At 45.0% G+C, this 16223-nt stretch overlaps 1 protein-coding gene across 3 annotated transcripts in view; it reads left to right on the top strand.

Moving 5' to 3' along the window:
• The first annotated feature begins 1218 nt into the window (after positions 1 to 1218).
• Positions 1219 to 16223, top strand: part of ngef (neuronal guanine nucleotide exchange factor) — a 28573-nt gene continuing 13568 nt past the window's right edge. The window contains exons 1-8 of one of the 3 annotated variants that reach the window (XM_023966814.2): positions 1219 to 1988; positions 2716 to 3004; positions 10547 to 10661; positions 11058 to 11429; positions 12104 to 12189; positions 13776 to 13987; positions 14137 to 14297; positions 14513 to 14665. In XM_023966814.2, the coding sequence (XP_023822582.1) occupies positions 2803 to 3004; positions 10547 to 10661; positions 11058 to 11429; positions 12104 to 12189; positions 13776 to 13987; positions 14137 to 14297; positions 14513 to 14665 (1301 nt within the window). In that variant the 5' untranslated portion in view covers positions 1219 to 1988; positions 2716 to 2802. Of the gene's footprint in view, positions 1989 to 2555; positions 3005 to 10546; positions 10662 to 11057; positions 11430 to 12103; positions 12190 to 13775; positions 13988 to 14136; positions 14298 to 14512; positions 14666 to 16223 lie in introns of those variants that run through there. The other 2 variants (XM_023966812.2, XM_023966813.2) reach the window with 2 other exon arrangements.

Here is a 16223-nt window from a genome sequence, read left to right as displayed (position 1 = left end):
AGGAGGACATTTTTCTCTGTTGAGATCATTTCCTTTTGAATTTCTAGCCAAATGTTCCTATTTTGATTAATTTAACAGAGTGAGTTAGGTCTGCTCTATACCAAATTAGCATACCCCTTGAGTCACTTCCCTGTTTTACACCTGGTAGTTTGGTGGATGGAACTACCAGTTCTCTGTAACTTAGAGGGCAACCAGTGGGTCCGTCTCCTCTATACCACCCACCTGGTAGTGTGGTGGATGGAACTACCAGTTCTCTGTAACTTAGAGGGCAACCAGTGGGTCCATCTCCTCTATACCATGTTTTTTGTAGGATGACAATGTCTGTATTTCTGATTTCTTTGGTGAAGTTCAGGTTCCTGCTCTTTAGGCCAAAGCCAGATGACCTCAGGCCTCGGATATTCTAGGATGAAATAGTGAAGGCTTTGTGTTCCATAATGTGTCCAATATGTTAGCCGTGTGGTTTGTAGCCATGTGGTTTGTCTCTCTCTCTCTCTCTCTGTCCATCTCTCTCTTTCTCTCTCTCTCTCTGTCTGTCTATCTCTCTCTTTCTTTCTGCACTGTTCTCTCTCCTCCTCTCTCTCTCGTCTCCCTCTCTCTCTCTCGCTCTCTCTCTCTCTCTCTCTCTCACTGTCTATCAGTTCAGAAACCAACCTTTTCAATATACTGTTGACAAAAGGAGGATGAGAGTACTGATAGTCACTATAAGTAAACATCCTTTACACTTTCCCTCTCTCTTTTCCTTCTTTATACTGTACCTCTCCTCCCTACACACTTTCTCTCTATTCAAACATTACTCATGTAGATACTGTATGTACCTACAGGGAATGGTTTCCTCAGGAGAGTGTGTTGGTCTCATGTCAACTATAATCTTCTTCTTCTTCTTCTTCTTCGTCTTCTTCTTGTTTGATATAATGGCGGTGTGCAAACCAATGTTAAAGGTGCATGTCGCCACCTACTGTGCAGAAGTGTGTGGTCAATCATGGTTTACAACATTAGCTCCACATTTCTAAATCCTACTACATAACTCAGTACTTCTGGGAAAATAAAAAAGAGCCTTCAAATAGTTCCTCCCTCAACCCCAAATCCCTTCCAAACACCCCCAACCCTGTCCAACCCAACTATAACCTTTGACCTCACAGAACAGCTCAATATGATTGGTTGGGTAGATCCAGTCAACAAAGCTGTGTGATTCACACAAACACACCCCACGCCCGTCTGAGGAGAGGAGTCAGTAGGGTGAGTCTGGAAATTCATCCCCATTGTTGTTTTGTTGATGTGACGTGAGATTGTTTCTGTTMTTATTGAGATYTCAAGAAGATCTCTGTGCCTTATTGTGCCTATAATCTATTATTAGAAATGAGAATCTTTCTCAGTGACACAATAACTATTGTGGTTGGATGATCAAGACAGAAACAGATAGTTATTCCTGTGGCGTTCTGTATAAGACATGCAGCTTCAGAGAACTTGTGTTGTTACTCTGTCAGCCTTCCTTCCCCTATCTTTTGGATGTTGTGTAAATGTGTTTGACCCCCAGCCCCTTTCCGCCTGGTCTGATTAGAGGGAGGGAGTTTGATGGTTCGAGACGAGCACTCTGCTCATACGAGGCCTCGCTGAGTCTCTTTCTCTGCATTATGTCATAATGGAGCCCTGGAATACTATCTGCTACTGCGTGGAGAAATACAGAGCGAACTTTGAACTCTATTGGTCAGCTGCCTGGAGATAAGGAAGGGAGCGGGTTTAGAGAGGCCGCCACACGACAAGCAAGGACAACACGCGACACGTCAGCTGGAGACGCAGTTCTGTACCACACTGGAGGACCTACAGGAGAACTGGCAGGTGTACTGGCTTTTAGTGTGTTCTCTGAGGTGCGACAATAACCCCTATACAGGAGAATAATTGGTATACACCACTGGGGAACACATCGAAGATCTTGAGAGGAGGGATATAAAGAYAAGTRCTAAAGGAGGGATCAGTGTTCCCTGGCACAGGTAAGTGGCTTTTCTGGTTCTCCAAAGCACAGAAGAGCAGAGCAGAGACAGTCAGACATGCAGGTGAGGCCAGGCTAGGCTCTGGAATGTCTTTCAGCAGGCCAAATAAAGACAGTACAGCAGTGGTATTCAAAGTCGGGGTCTGCAGTGGTGTCGCCAAAATAAAATACAAATTAAGAGTACAGGTCATTGTATGGGACAATATACAAAAGGTTTTGAGAAAAATAATTAGAAAAATGTAAATGTATTTATTGGTTTCTTTTCATTTCGATAAGAGATGAAAATGTAATGAATTGAAAGTTATTTGTTGATCAAATGTACTGATTTTAAGAAATTATTGCGAGGGGGAAAAAATGGTGTCCCCAGAAATTCTGGCGGAAGAAATGGGGTCCCCGTTGCAAAAGTTTGAATACCTCTGGGCGTGGATAGTGGTAGAAAGAAAAAGAGAGGGCGGGTTATACACGGAATCATTTCAGCTTAAGGAGAGAGGGGGCTGACTCTGATTGGCTCCATGGGTAACTCACAACACTCCTGCCCCAAAGGCAGGGGGAGGAGAGAGAGAGAAAGCTACGGGCCTCAGTGTGCCATGCAGTCGCTAACCTATGTGAGAATGAGCCCTGAAGTGTGTGTTGTGTTGCCTCACCGGGACTTGAGATTMACAGGGAAGTATTTGTTCCTTGATTCAGGCTAACGTTTGATGGATTCTACGCTCTCCTCTGCCCTGAAGACAAACCCTACAGGAACAACCCCACAGTCCCAGATCTGAGAACAGGAGTGGGACACACACCCCAAACGGAGCTTGGAGCCAGTTGTCATGGCGATGACGGCCCTGTTCAGGGGCAAGTGGGGTCAAAAGTCACAGGAGCCCCCTGAGAAGCGGCCCGCAGCGCCGGTGCACTCCAGCAATCACGAGGAGGATGAGGAGGATGACAGGGTCATCACCCCCATCCGCAGGAACTCCCGRTTCTACCGTTCCATGAGGAAGAAGAGGCTGGCCTCGTCAGAACAACCTGAAAGTAAGAATAGAATACCCCCTCTTCCCTTCCGCTCAGAATTTCACCAAGTGTCTGTGTCTTTTGTCTGCTACAGTGGAGAGTCATTAAGTTTGAGAATACAGTAACTCATTCAGTTTGAAAATACCTGGGATTTAGGTAGCATGGAATGCTATAATCTATGTCTACAGCAGTTTTAGGAAAGTTCTGACGTTTGTCTCCATCTAATTTCATGTAAGGCCCTAATTCTAGAGTTTAAAGCTGAGCTGGTTGGTTAACTGGATCTCTTTAGCAGTGGTGGAAAAATTACCCAATTTTTGGGTACCTTAATGGAAAATGACTCAAATAAAAGTGAAAGCAACCCAGTAAAATACTACTTGAGTGAAAGTCTGAAAGTGTTTGGTTTTAAATATACTTAAGTATCAAAAGTAAATTKATTGCTAAAATACACTACACGACCAAAAATATGTGGACAGCTGCTCATTGAACATCTCATTCCAAAATCATGGGCATTAATATGGAGTTGGTCCCCCCTTTGCTGCTATAACAGCCTCCACTCACCTGTGAAGGCTTTCCCCTAGATGTTGAAACATTGCTGCGGGGACTTGCTTCCATTCAGCCACAACTGATGTTGAGCGATTGGGCCTGACTCGCAGTTTGAATTCCAATTCATCACAAAGGTGTTTGATGGGGTTGAGGTCAGGGCTCTGTGCAGGCCAGTCAAGTTCCTCAACACCGATTGGCATTGCGCATGGTGATCTTAGGCTTGTGTGGAGCTGCTCGGCCATGGAAACCCACTTCATGAAGCTCCCGACGAACAGTTCTTGTGCTGACGTTGCTTCCAGAGTCAGTTTGGAACAGTAGTGAGTGTTGCAACCGAGGACAGATGATTTTTACGCACTACGCGGTTCAGCACTCGGCGGTACCATTCTGTGAGCTTGTGTGGCCTACCACTTTGCGGGTGAGCCGTTGTTGCTCCTACACGTTTCCACTTCACAATAACAGGACTTACAGTTGACTGGGGCAGCTCTAGCAGGGCAGACATTTGATGAACTGACTTGTTGGAAAGGTCACTGAGCTCTTCAGTAAGGCCATTCAACTGCACATTCCAAAATCCTGAAGTATCCCTTTAAGCAAACCAGATGGCATGATTTTTATTTTTATTTTTACAGATAACCAGGGGCGCAAACACACAGACATCATTTACAAACCAAGCATTTGCGTTTAATGAGTCTGCCAGATCAGAGGCAGTAAGGATGACCAGAGATGTTCTCTTGATAACTGTGTGAATTGGAAAATATTCCTATCCTGCTAAGCAATCGAAATGTAAGGAGTAAAAAGTACCTTTATTTTCTTTAGGAATGTGGTGAAGTAAAAGTTGTCAAAAATATCAATAGTTGTTATTCTGTGATGTTCCATAGACCACAGAAAGGGAGCGGTTGTATTGTTCTACAGAGACCACAGAAAGGGAGCGGTTGTATTGTTCTACAGAGAACGGGAGCGGTTGTATTGTTCTACAGAGAACACAGAACGGGAGCGGTTGTATTGTTCTACAGAGAACGGGAGCGGTTGTATTGTTCTACAGAGAACACAGAACGGGAGCGGTTGTATTGTTCTACAGAGAACGGGAGCGGTTGTATTGTTCTACAGAGAACACAGAACGAGAGCGGTTGTATTGTTCTACAGAGAACACAGAACGAGAGCGGTTGTATTGTTCTACAGAGACCACAGAACGAGAGCGGTTGTATTGTTCTACAGAGACCACAGAAAGGGAGCGGTTGTATTGTTCTACAGAGAACGAGAGCGGTTGTATTGTTCTACAGAGAACGGGAGCGGTTGTATTGTTCTACAGAGAACACAGGCTTGACGGTAGGCCGGTCCTGAGAGCTAATGAAACCAGAGGAACCGGTTCCAATGTTTTAAAATATGAGTGATGCCTGTTCTTCTAGCCACCCACCTTTAACCTCATATAGCCTGAGGCTGGAGAGGAGAGCTACCATCACTGAAATACACCTTTCCCACTGGGCAAAAAATGGTTGAATCAACGTTGTTTTCACGTGATGACGTTGATTCAACTTGGAAAACTGATTGGACTTGCAAAAAGTCATCAACCCATAAGGGAATTTCGTTTTCTATTAACTGAAATTCAATAACAGGGTGACTTTTTTTGTTGTTGATTTCACGTTGAATTCAAGTTAAATTCACATTAGTTGACAACTCAACCAAGTGAAAATCAAAACTAGACGTGGAACTGACGTCTGTGCCCAGTGGGTTGTTAACATTTAGTACATACCATAATATATAATATATATAACAACAAAGTATTCAGATACATGAATGTGTTGGACAATGAACTGTGTGACTACACTAGTGCATTCTATGGCAGTATTGTATGCTGTTTTTATTTCAACCATCCCCCTATTTTTGTTTATTACCCCAAATAAAGGTGACACCTGTACATGGTGCAGGTTTCCAGGAACAGACACAGACCGCTAATTTCTCCAGGACTCTTTCCTGGTCCCTGGGAGACTTTGCCCAGCCTGTGGGATAGGCTTTTAGGGTGTGAGGGAAATTGCTTTATTTATGACCAGTTAGGTCAGGAGAGTCAGGTGCCCTAGTTAAACAAGAGTACGTTGTAAAACTTTTCATAAAACATATGGGACAATTCTAAAATAGGATGAGAAGAGGTGATACTCTTAGATGACCTAAGCATCAAAGACTGTAACCGTTGATATTTCATTCTTGAAGGATTTGAGTCCTTTGAGATGAAGTCAAACCATTATTCAACCTCTAGTCAACGCTGGTTACGATTTTCACTTTGGGGATAACCTTATCTCTGTCCAAGTGCTCTTTCTTATTATGGGAGTTGTATAACAATTGTTGTTGAACTTTTTCATTCCCCATATGCTCTCAAAACAACCTTGAATCTACAGGAATGATGTACAGTAATGGCTGGATGAGTTTAGAAAGCTAGGTTGATGTTTGTGTAAGCGACCTACATGTTGGCTAGTAAGGAGTTTGTTGTGGATGATCTTACAGTACTGGGACAGCTGCACTTTTAGTGCCGGATTGTGGATGTGTTTTTTCTGTATGTTGCTATGAACAAGTGCTGTGGGTGCCCTTGTATGGGACTGGACTGGCTGTTTCCTAGCTACTAAGGTGTGTGTGTGTGTGTGTGTTGTGTGTGTGTGTGTGGGACTGCGGCGTGTTTTGGTTGTGTGTGAGTTTGTGTGTGTGTGTTGTGTTGTGTGTGTGTGTGTGTGTGTGGGTGTGGGACTGGACTGGCTGTTTCCTAGCTACTAAGGTGTGTGTGTGTGTGTGGACTGGACTGGCTGTTTCCTAGCTACTAAGGTGTGTGTGGGGACTGGACTGGCTGTTCATAGCTACTGAGGTGTGTGTTGTGTGGACTGGACTGGCTGTTTCCTAGCTACTGAGGTGTGTCGGACTGGACTGGCTGTTTCCTAGCTACTGAGTGTGTGTGTGGGGGGACTGGACTGGCTGTTTCCTAGCTACTGAGGTGTGTGTGGGACTGGACTGGCTGTTTCATAGCTACTAAGGTGTGTGTCGGACTGGACTGGCTGTTTCCTAGCTACTGAGGTGTGTGTGTGTGTGGGGGACTGGACTGGCTGTTTCCTAGCTACTGAGGTGTGTGTGTGTGTGTGCGAATGGACTGGCTGTTGCATAGCTACTGAGGTGTGTGTGTGACTGGACTGGCTGTTTCCTAGCTACTGAGGTGTGTGTGGGACTGGACTGGCTGTTTCTAGCTACTGAGGTGTGTGTGTGTGGACTGGACTGGCTGTTTCCTAGCTACTGAGGTGTGTGGGACTGGACTGGCTGTTTCATAGCTACTGAGGTCTGTGTGTGTGTGGGACTGGCTGTGCCTAGCTACTGAGGTGTGTGTGGGACTGACTGGCTGTTCCTAGCTACTGAGGTGTGTGTGGACTGGACTGGCTGTTTCCTAGCTACTGAGGTGTGTGTGTGTGGGACTGGACTGGCTGTTTCCTAGCTACTGAGGTGTGTGGGACTGGACTGGCTGTTTCATAGCTACTGAGGTCTGTGTGTGTGTGGGACTGGCTGTTGCCTAGCTACTGAGGTGTGTGGGGACTGGACTGGCTGCTTCCTAGCTACTCAGTGTGTGTGTGTGTGGACTGGTTGGCTGTTTCATAGCTACTGAGGTGTGTGTGTGGGACTGGACTGGCTGTTTCCTAGCTACTGGATGTGTGTGTGTGTGTGGGACTGGACTGGCTGTTTCCTAGCTACTTGGGTGTGTGTGTGTGGGGGACGGACTGGCTGTTTCCTAGCTACTGAGGTGTGTCGGACTGGACTGGCTGTTTCCTAGCTACATGAGTGTTGTGTGTTGGGGACTGGACTGGCTGTTTCCTACTACTGATGTGTGTGTGGGACTGGACTGGCTGTTTCATAGCTACTGAGGTGTGTGTGGGATGGACTGGCTGTTCATAGCTATAAGTGTGTGTCGGACTGGACTGGCTGTTTCCTAGCTACTGAGGTGTGGTGTGGTGGGACTGGACTGGCTGTTTCCTAGCTACTGAGGTGGTTGTGTGTTGCGAATGGACTGGCTGTTGCATAGCTACTGAGGTGTGTGTGTGACTGGACTGGCTGTTCCTAGCTACTGAGGTGTGTGTGGACTGGACTGGCTGTTTCCTAGCTACTGAGGTGTGTGTGTGGGACTGGACTGGCTGTTTCCTAGCTACGAGGTGTGTGGGACTGGACTGGCTGTTCATAGCTACTGAGGTCTGTGTGTGTGGACTGGCTGTTGCCTAGCTACTGAGGTGTGTGTGGGACTGGACTGGCTGTTTCCTAGCTACTGAGGTGTGTGTGGGACTGGACTGGCTGTTCCTAGCTATAGGTGTGTGTGTGGGACTGGACTGGCTGTTTCCTAGCTACTGAGGTGTGTGGGACTGGACTGTGCTGTTTTCATAGCTACTGAGGTCTGTGTGTGTGTGGGACTGGCTGTTGCCTAGCTACTGAGGTGTGTGGGGACTGGACTGGCTGCTTCCTAGCTACCAGGTGTGTTGGTTGTGTGGGACTGGATTGGCTGTTTCATAGCTACTGAGGTGGTGTGTGGGACTGGACTGGCTGTTTCCTAGCTACTGAATGTGTGTGTGTGTGTGGTGTCGTGCGTTGTGGCATGGACTGGCTGTTTCCTAGCTACTTTGGTGTGTGTGTGCGAATGGACTGGCTGTTTTCCTGCTACTGAGGTGTGTGTGTGGGACTACTGGCTGTTTCATAGGTACTGGGTGTGTGGGACTGGACTGGCTGTTTCATAGCTACTGAGGTGTGTGGGACTGGACTGGCTGTTCATAGCTACTGAGGTTGTGTGTGGGACAGAACTGTTGTTTCATAGCTACTGAGGTGTGTGTGTGGGACTGGACTGGCTGTTTCATGGCTACTGAGGTGTGTGGGGGACTGGACTGTCTGTTTCCTAGCTACTGAGGTGTGTGTGTGTGCGAATGGACTGGCTGTTTCATAGCTACTGAGGTGTGTGGGACTGGCTGTTTCATAGCTACTGAGGTGTGTGGGACTGGCTGTTTTATAGCTACTGAGGTGAAGTTACCGCCAGGTAAATCTATGATGTTGAAATGACTATTTACTCTGTTCCATCTGACTGCGCAATCCACTGTCTCATCAGCTCAGCCAGGCAATTTATATACTAGATCTACACTGGTAAAAGTGTCTAGACATTATCTCCTGTTTCTTTTTGATGGTTTTCAACATCGGTTATTTGTAATTACCTTGCTGGTGGTCTCTCTGATATTTGCAACATTGTTTCAATATTGAAATTCGATCTCCAGCTGCTCATTGTCTTGGATATATCCCCCAAAAATCACTAGACAATAGATTAAACAAACCCAAACGCAGCTACTTTGCTGTTATTCTGGCTACACTGTTAGGCGTGACTGTGTTAGCCAAAGTTGGCTAGCTAGCAAGCAAGGGATAAGAACGTTACCAACCATCATGGCAACGGAACGTTTTAGAACGAACGACTGTCCATAGATTTAGAACAAAAAAACTTAATGACTGAGTTCCCTCTCTAGCAACCGATAGAACGAATGACAAGCTGGCTTGGGTACCAATCATTGATTTGTGTCTGAACTATATCTCATGGAAGTATGAAACAGTATGAATAAGTTCATAAAGATTTCAATTAAAATATGTCAATCATTATTTGAATATGTTGGTAACCCGTTGTATAAAAGTGATAATGCCAGAGAAGCTGGTGTTTGGAGGATATATTAGTATGGTTACCGGTCCAAGACGAACCCGTGCCAATATATCCTCCAAACACCGGATTCTCGGGCATTATCACTTAACTAGAACAACATGTGCCTTTGCCCTCTGTGGTCTTAGATCAGCAGAAAAAGGTGGCTCTTAACTGATGCATATCAGTTCATATCACTTCTCTTACAACAATAACCTGGAACATATGGAAGCAATTGACCCCAAATAYGCAGGAGGTAATCTCAGAAAAGGGGAATTTGAAGGCTAGCTATCCAGATTGGTCCATGCAATCTGAGGTCCTTGGCTTGTCCCTACCTCATTAAAATTGACATTTGTAAATGGTTAAAGGAAGGGTTAGGGTTAAGGTTTAGGGTAGGGACATCCCAAGGATCCCGGATTGCACTGACCTATCAAGCTCTTTCATGTCAGTGAAGATTAGATATGTCAAAGAACAGGAGGTACCTTGGCCACTGGAGTGTTGAGAAAGTTCAAACTGTATGCCCATTGGCCAGAATCTTACAATGCTATCTCATCATCTCCCTACTCGATTTACCTGTATCCCTTAATCCTTTAAGTGGTGACATTGATAGTCTGCCAAGTGTATATTCTTCTGAGGAGTTCTGGGTTATTATTATGGTCTGTCTGAGTCAGCAACCAGGAGTTTCCTGACCAAAAATGCCCCAAAGTCCAATGTGTTTGTGACCTCATGWACCACATTCAAAATATAATATTGTCCTTTGTTTTAGTTGTATAGACAATAGTTGACACATCTCAATGTCTCTTTTGTTAAATCGGATTCACACAGCTGTTTATCAAGAGCTTATAGCTGACTAAATCAAATTTCACTGTGTGAGTGTTCTCGTGAGATAATCACTCACTTAACACAACCACTTGGTGTCAGTTTGCCAGAGGAAAATCAGGTCTGAACGGTGTTAGTCAGTGGTGCAGCAGCTTTTATAGAACCAGAATGGAGCTGCTAGGCAAACAGTGCCATTGAAAAACAATCACTAAGTAGACTAGTTCAGCACTGAGAGGAAAACCCAGTTATTCACGTGTCCCAGGGTACTGTAATCTGCTGAAAACACACTCTCCCTCAATCCAACTCAGGAGGCTCTCCTAGCAACACATTCTTCCATCTAAAGGAGGTTTCAAAGTCATGACCACCTGCCAATCAGCCCTGTACTCACTGTGTGTGCGTTTTAATATAGGAAAATAGAGCTAGAGTATTTTAATTTCCTTGTCCTTCACTCACTGTTTCTTCTTTGCTCACACCCCTTTCCCTTAATTAAGGATTATCTTCTCTCTTTTCCTCTCTCCCTCTTTCAGGACCTGCAGTCTCTCTGAGGCCTGGCCCAGAGCCCAGCCCAGCCAGCAGGTCAGGCAGCAGCACCCTCAGTGTCCCTGATCTCCAGAAAACTCCCCTATCTCCCCGGGCACGACGGTGAGCCCCGCCATAAGCCAGGCCAGACTGATTCAAACCCAGACACTCACACGCAGACACACACTCAAACTGAGAAGCAACCAATTTATCATTGTCTTTTATGAGCTGCCTTTCCATTGAGTGAGATTTGAGTCTAGAGCAGGCTGCACTGCTCTTTGTCCTATATATTGTGTCAAGGAATATCTGTTTTCTGAGTGTGTTACAGTTAAATTGACATTTTAGTCATTTAGCAGATGCTCTTATCTAGAGCGACTTAAAGTAGTGAGTGGATACATTTTCATACTTTTTTGTTACTGTAATACAGATAGAGTTATATTTGCCTCATCTTCAAGTAGAGATATCTCTTTTGCTTATTGTTATTGCAGCTGCTTATTACTGTGTACGTGTTGTATGTAGTAAGCCAACATCTCCACGACCACTCCATTCTGGAACTGTGTTGCCAAGCAACGGGGAGCCCAGGAGCCCACACATACTTTCTAGCGGGGCCTCTTCCCCTCTTTGGATGAGGAGCGGAGGAGGAGGAGGAGAAGGAGGGAGGAAGAGCGCAGATGCTTCTCCAGCTAGCGGTCAGTGTGGAGGGGGCTCCACTTCCTCCATCTCCATTTCTAGCGCTCTGTTGTACCGGACACATGGCATGCACGCACACACTGAAGACATGGAGAGCCTCTCAGAATGCACCGCCGCTTGCTCTGTACGGGAGCCCGGAGGGGACACACAGTCACCGCAACCAGCGGAAGAGGGGGTCGACGTAGAGGGAGTCAAACTCAGGTAAAAAGATGGGGAGAAGAACTGTTGGGTTCTGCAAGTGGTAATTATGTGCTAATTGGTAACTGATTAATGAAAGTGCAGTATGTTGCAGGTGATTTATTTCTGTGTAATAATATGCTGAAGAGGGTGAGCCTTTTGAAGAGGTGCTCAGTGAAGTCCTAAAACAGTATGTAGTGAGCTAGACAGTGTGGAGATAAACATGTAGTCCTCTGATTTTTTTTGTGCCTGTAGAATGAGAGGAAGTGGGAGTTGCAGCATTTCTGTACCTTCTATCAAATCCATATTGGTAGCATAAAGGAGTCCCTGGGCTCTGGTTTAAATCTTGGGGCATGAATATATTCCTTATTTTATGTGAATCTTCTTTTTAAAATGCATATTATTGATTTTGAGGATGGAATGTCTGTGGGAACAAGGATCTATTGGTAGCCTGTTGAGATATGAATATCTAACATTTCTCATGCAGTGTCAGGAGGCCACGAACAGATGGTATTTGGACAATGTGAAAGGAAGTGCTTTCAATCTGACTCTCATAGACCTCTAGATGTTCCAATGATTGTCCTCGAATTGTTGTAAATTATAGGATGAACAGTGCTTTGCCGTTGACGTCAAAGCATCTCCTTGCTCATCTTTCTTTTTCTCTCTTTCTTTCTCTCATTCTCTCTTACTCTACTCAGATTGGTGAGCAATGGGGAAAGAAAGGGCTCAACACCATTGAAAATAGAATCCATCTGCTACAGTCTCAACATTGTCAAGAACATTGGTGAGAAAAATGTAGCCAGTAGAACTGTCAATTCCATGCAAGTTGGAGGTAACATATGTATTCCACCCACAGCCCTTCGACCTCCAGAGCTGCTGCTGCACTGACATAATGATATTCTCTGTTCCACCACACACACATGCGCAGATAGTGGTACACACAAACACATGCAGGTACACACATGAATGCAGGTATGCATACACACACACACACACACACACACACACACACACACACACACACACACACACACACACACACACACACACACACACACACACACACACACAGCTGTTAACAACAACATATCTATCCTATGACATTGCCTTAAAAAGAACAAGATTTCCCTGAAGTTCCATCCATCTATCACTTAAAACTTCACTGTGCATCCGTCAAGGTTGAAGGTTAAGTTTAGTGTGTGGCGGGGCTCTGTTATCTGTACTTACAGTAATGGGTATAGATGAGTTCAGAGCAAGGTTATGTCCTTTGAAAGGATGCATTAATAGAAGAACTCGGGCGAAAGTGCTTATTGTCAACATGTTGGTTCAGGCATGCCTCTTTCTCCTTCTCTCTCAATCTTACCCTCTCTCTCCATCTCTCGCTCTGCTTGTCTTTATAGCCCTCTTTTCTCTCTCCCTCTCTTATATAAGTGTCAATACCAGACACCCACCTACAATAGGTTAGCATTTGAATCTGACTAAAGGGGCTTATGCAACTGTTTCCTGCTTTTCACAATCCCTTTAACCTCTGTCGGGTAAGAGGGCTAAACACACTCACACATGCATGCGTGCACATACACACACACACACACACAGTGCCAAACCACCCCGCTTATCAATGTGCAAATATCAAGCCCTCTTTCACCTGAAACTGGCTGAGGTAAAGAGAAAGAAAAGAGAGGACTGATAGAGAAATGTGAAGTCAGTCAGCCACTGGTGGCCTGCCAATATGCAAAGGAGATGAGATCCATTATTTCATAGGAGATGAGATCCATTATTTCATAGGAGATGAGATCCATTCTTTCAAAGGAGATGAGATCCATTCTTTCAAAGGAGATGAGATCCATTCTTTCATAGGAGATGAGATCCATTCTTTCATAGGAGATGAGATTCATTCTTTCATAGGAGATGAGATCCATTCTTTCATAGGAGATGAGATCCATTCTTTCATAGGAGATGAGATCCATTCTTTCATAGGAGATGAGATCCATTATTTCATAGGAGATGAGATCCATTCTTTCATAGGAGATGAGATCCATTCTTTCATAGGGGATGAGATCCATTCCTTCCAAATTTACTGTACACAATAACTCATGTCGTTACAACTCCACGATTTCACATAAATATAAAGGGAACGTTTTAGTTCTAGGTCACGGGGGTCAATGTAAAGACACCAAAGTGTAGTTGTGAGTTAGAAGTTTGATTCCCCCATGGGCCACATATGCTGTGTGATGTGGCTTCAGACTAAAGTGTCTGCTAAATAACCCTAATAATATAATATTGTTATCAACCAAACATGACCATGTGCTCAGACTCATGTTGTCTTCCTTCTGTCTTTTTTCTTTCTATTTGTCCCTTTTTTCCCTCCAGCCTTCCTGTACCAGGAGTACCGGGACACATCCAAACAGCAGGAGATCGAGCAGCGACGGCAGCAGGAAGGGTTGGGGGTGACGTCTCCACCAGCCCTGCAGCTGCAGCTGAGGAACACCTCCCGCTCTCTGAGTCTGTGGCAGAACCTGGAGGTTGTGCAGCAGAGCGGCCTGCTCACCCAGCTACCGCAGAGAGAGATCATCATACAAGAGGTGTGAGGTCAAAGGTCATACAGTAGAGGGAAGGGCTGTACAGCAGAGAGAGAGGTGAAAGGTTATACTGTAGGGTAAAAGTTCAGAGAGGTCTTACCTGAATGGTAAGTGAGTGCCTTCTTGACCTGTGTCCTCTCTCTCTTCTCTAGGCCATGTTTGAGCTGGTAACCTCAGAGGCGTCCTACTACAAGAGTCTGGAGGTGCTGGAGACCCACTTCCTGAAGAACCCTGTGCTGGTCAACACACTCAGCCAATCAGACATGCACTTCCTGTTCTCCAACATTGAAGAGGTGATGAAGGCCAGCGAGAGGTAAGAGAAGCGTTTGTGTGTGTGACTAATCAGCACCCCATCCTCTCTGCAATGTTTGACTACTGACCCCACTAAACTGCTGTTAAGCTTTCTGAAAGTAAAAAGCAAACAAGTCCTTAATCATCTTTCATTCCATATCATACTGTAATAGTTGTACGGTGACATTTATTCACCTGTCCCCTGCTGCTGATGCCGTACTATACATCCTTCCTTAGGTTCCTGATGGACCTGGAGAACCGCATCGAACAGTCCCTCCAGATCTCAGAGGTGTGTGACATCGTCCACCACCACGCCGTCAAGCACTTCCACGTCTTTATCACCTACGTCATCAACCAGGTGTATCAGGAGAAGAATTACCGACGCATTCTGTGGGTACCCCTCCAACTAATGTCTACAGTAGTACCATATGTTGTGTAACCTCTCTGTGCAGTAGTACAATAGATGGTGTTGTGGTTGGTATGGCAGCTGTAATAATAATAATAGTGAAGACATCAAAACTATGAAATAACACATATGGAATCATGTAGTAAGCAAAAAAAAGTGTTAAACAAATCAAAACATATTTTATATTTGAAATTCTTCAACATAGCCACTCTTTGCCTTGATGACAGCTTTGCACACTCTTGGTAATCTCTCAACCAGCTTCGCTTGGAATGCTTTTCCAACAGTGTTGAAGGAGTTCCCACATATGCTGAGCACTTGTTGGCTGCTTTTCCTTCACTCTGCGGTCCAACTCATCCCAAACCATCTCAATTGGGTTGAGGTTGGGTGATTATGGAGGCTAGGTAATCTGATGCAGCACTCCATCACTCTCCTTCTTGGTCAAATAGCCCTTCTACAGTCTGGAGGGGTGTTGGGTCATTTTCCTGTTGAAAAACAAATGATAGTCCCACTAAGCGCAACCCAGATGGAATGGTGTATCGCTGCAGAATGCTGTGGCCATGGTGGTTAAGTGTGCCTTGAATTCTAAATAAATAATTGACAGTATCACCAGCAAAGCACCCCCACACCATCACAGCTCCTCCTCCATGCTTCACAGTGGGAACCCCCCATTGGAGATCATCCGTTCACCTACTCTCCGTCTCACAAAGACACTGCGGTTGGAACCAAAAATTTTACATTTGAACTCATCAGACCAAAGAACAGATTTCCACCAGTCTAATGTCCATTGCTCATGTTTCTTGGCCCAAGCAAGTCTATTCTTCTTATTGGTGTCCTTTAGTAGTGGTTTCTTTGCAGAAATTGACCATGAAGGCCTGATTTACGCAGTCTCCTATGAACAGTTGATGTTGAGATGTCTGTTATTTGAACTCTGTAAAGCTCTCCTCTGCAGCAGAGGTAACTCTGGGTCTTCCTTTCCTGTGGTGGTCCTCATGAGAGCCAGTTTCATCATAGTGCTTGAGGGTTTTTGCGACTGCACTTGAAGATACTTTCAAAGTTCTTGAAATGTTCTGTAATGACTGACCTAAATGTCTTTAAAGTAATGATGGTGTCACACCCTGGCCTTAGTTATCTTTGTTTTATTTAGGTCAGGGTGTGACATGGGGAATGTATGTGTTTTGGTTTGTCTAGGGGTTTGTACGTTTAATGGATCAGTGTCTTGTCTAGGTGTTTGTATGTCTATGGCTGCCTAGATTGGTTCTCAATTAGAGGCAGCTGTGGTTTATTTGTCTCTGATTGAGAGCCATATTTAAGGCAGCCATAGGCATTTGGGTTTTGTGGGTAAATGTCTATGTTGTACGTTTGTTGCTTGTGTTATGCACTTACGTCGTTAGCTTCACGGTCGTTTGTTGTTTTGTTTAGTTTGTTATCAGTGTTCGTTTCTTGGTTTTTCCTTCTCTAAATAAAAGAGAATGTATTTGGCACACGCTGCGCCTTGGTCCTCTCTCTCTCCGCAAGACGATCGTGACAGATGGACTGTCGTTT

The sequence above is a fragment of the Salvelinus sp. IW2-2015 genome, linkage group LG22, assembly GCF_002910315.2.
Source record: "Salvelinus sp. IW2-2015 linkage group LG22, ASM291031v2, whole genome shotgun sequence".
In the NCBI taxonomy this organism is placed as follows: Eukaryota; Metazoa; Chordata; class Actinopteri; order Salmoniformes; family Salmonidae; genus Salvelinus; species Salvelinus sp. IW2-2015.
This window is presented reverse-complemented; position numbering and strand designations above follow the sequence as displayed.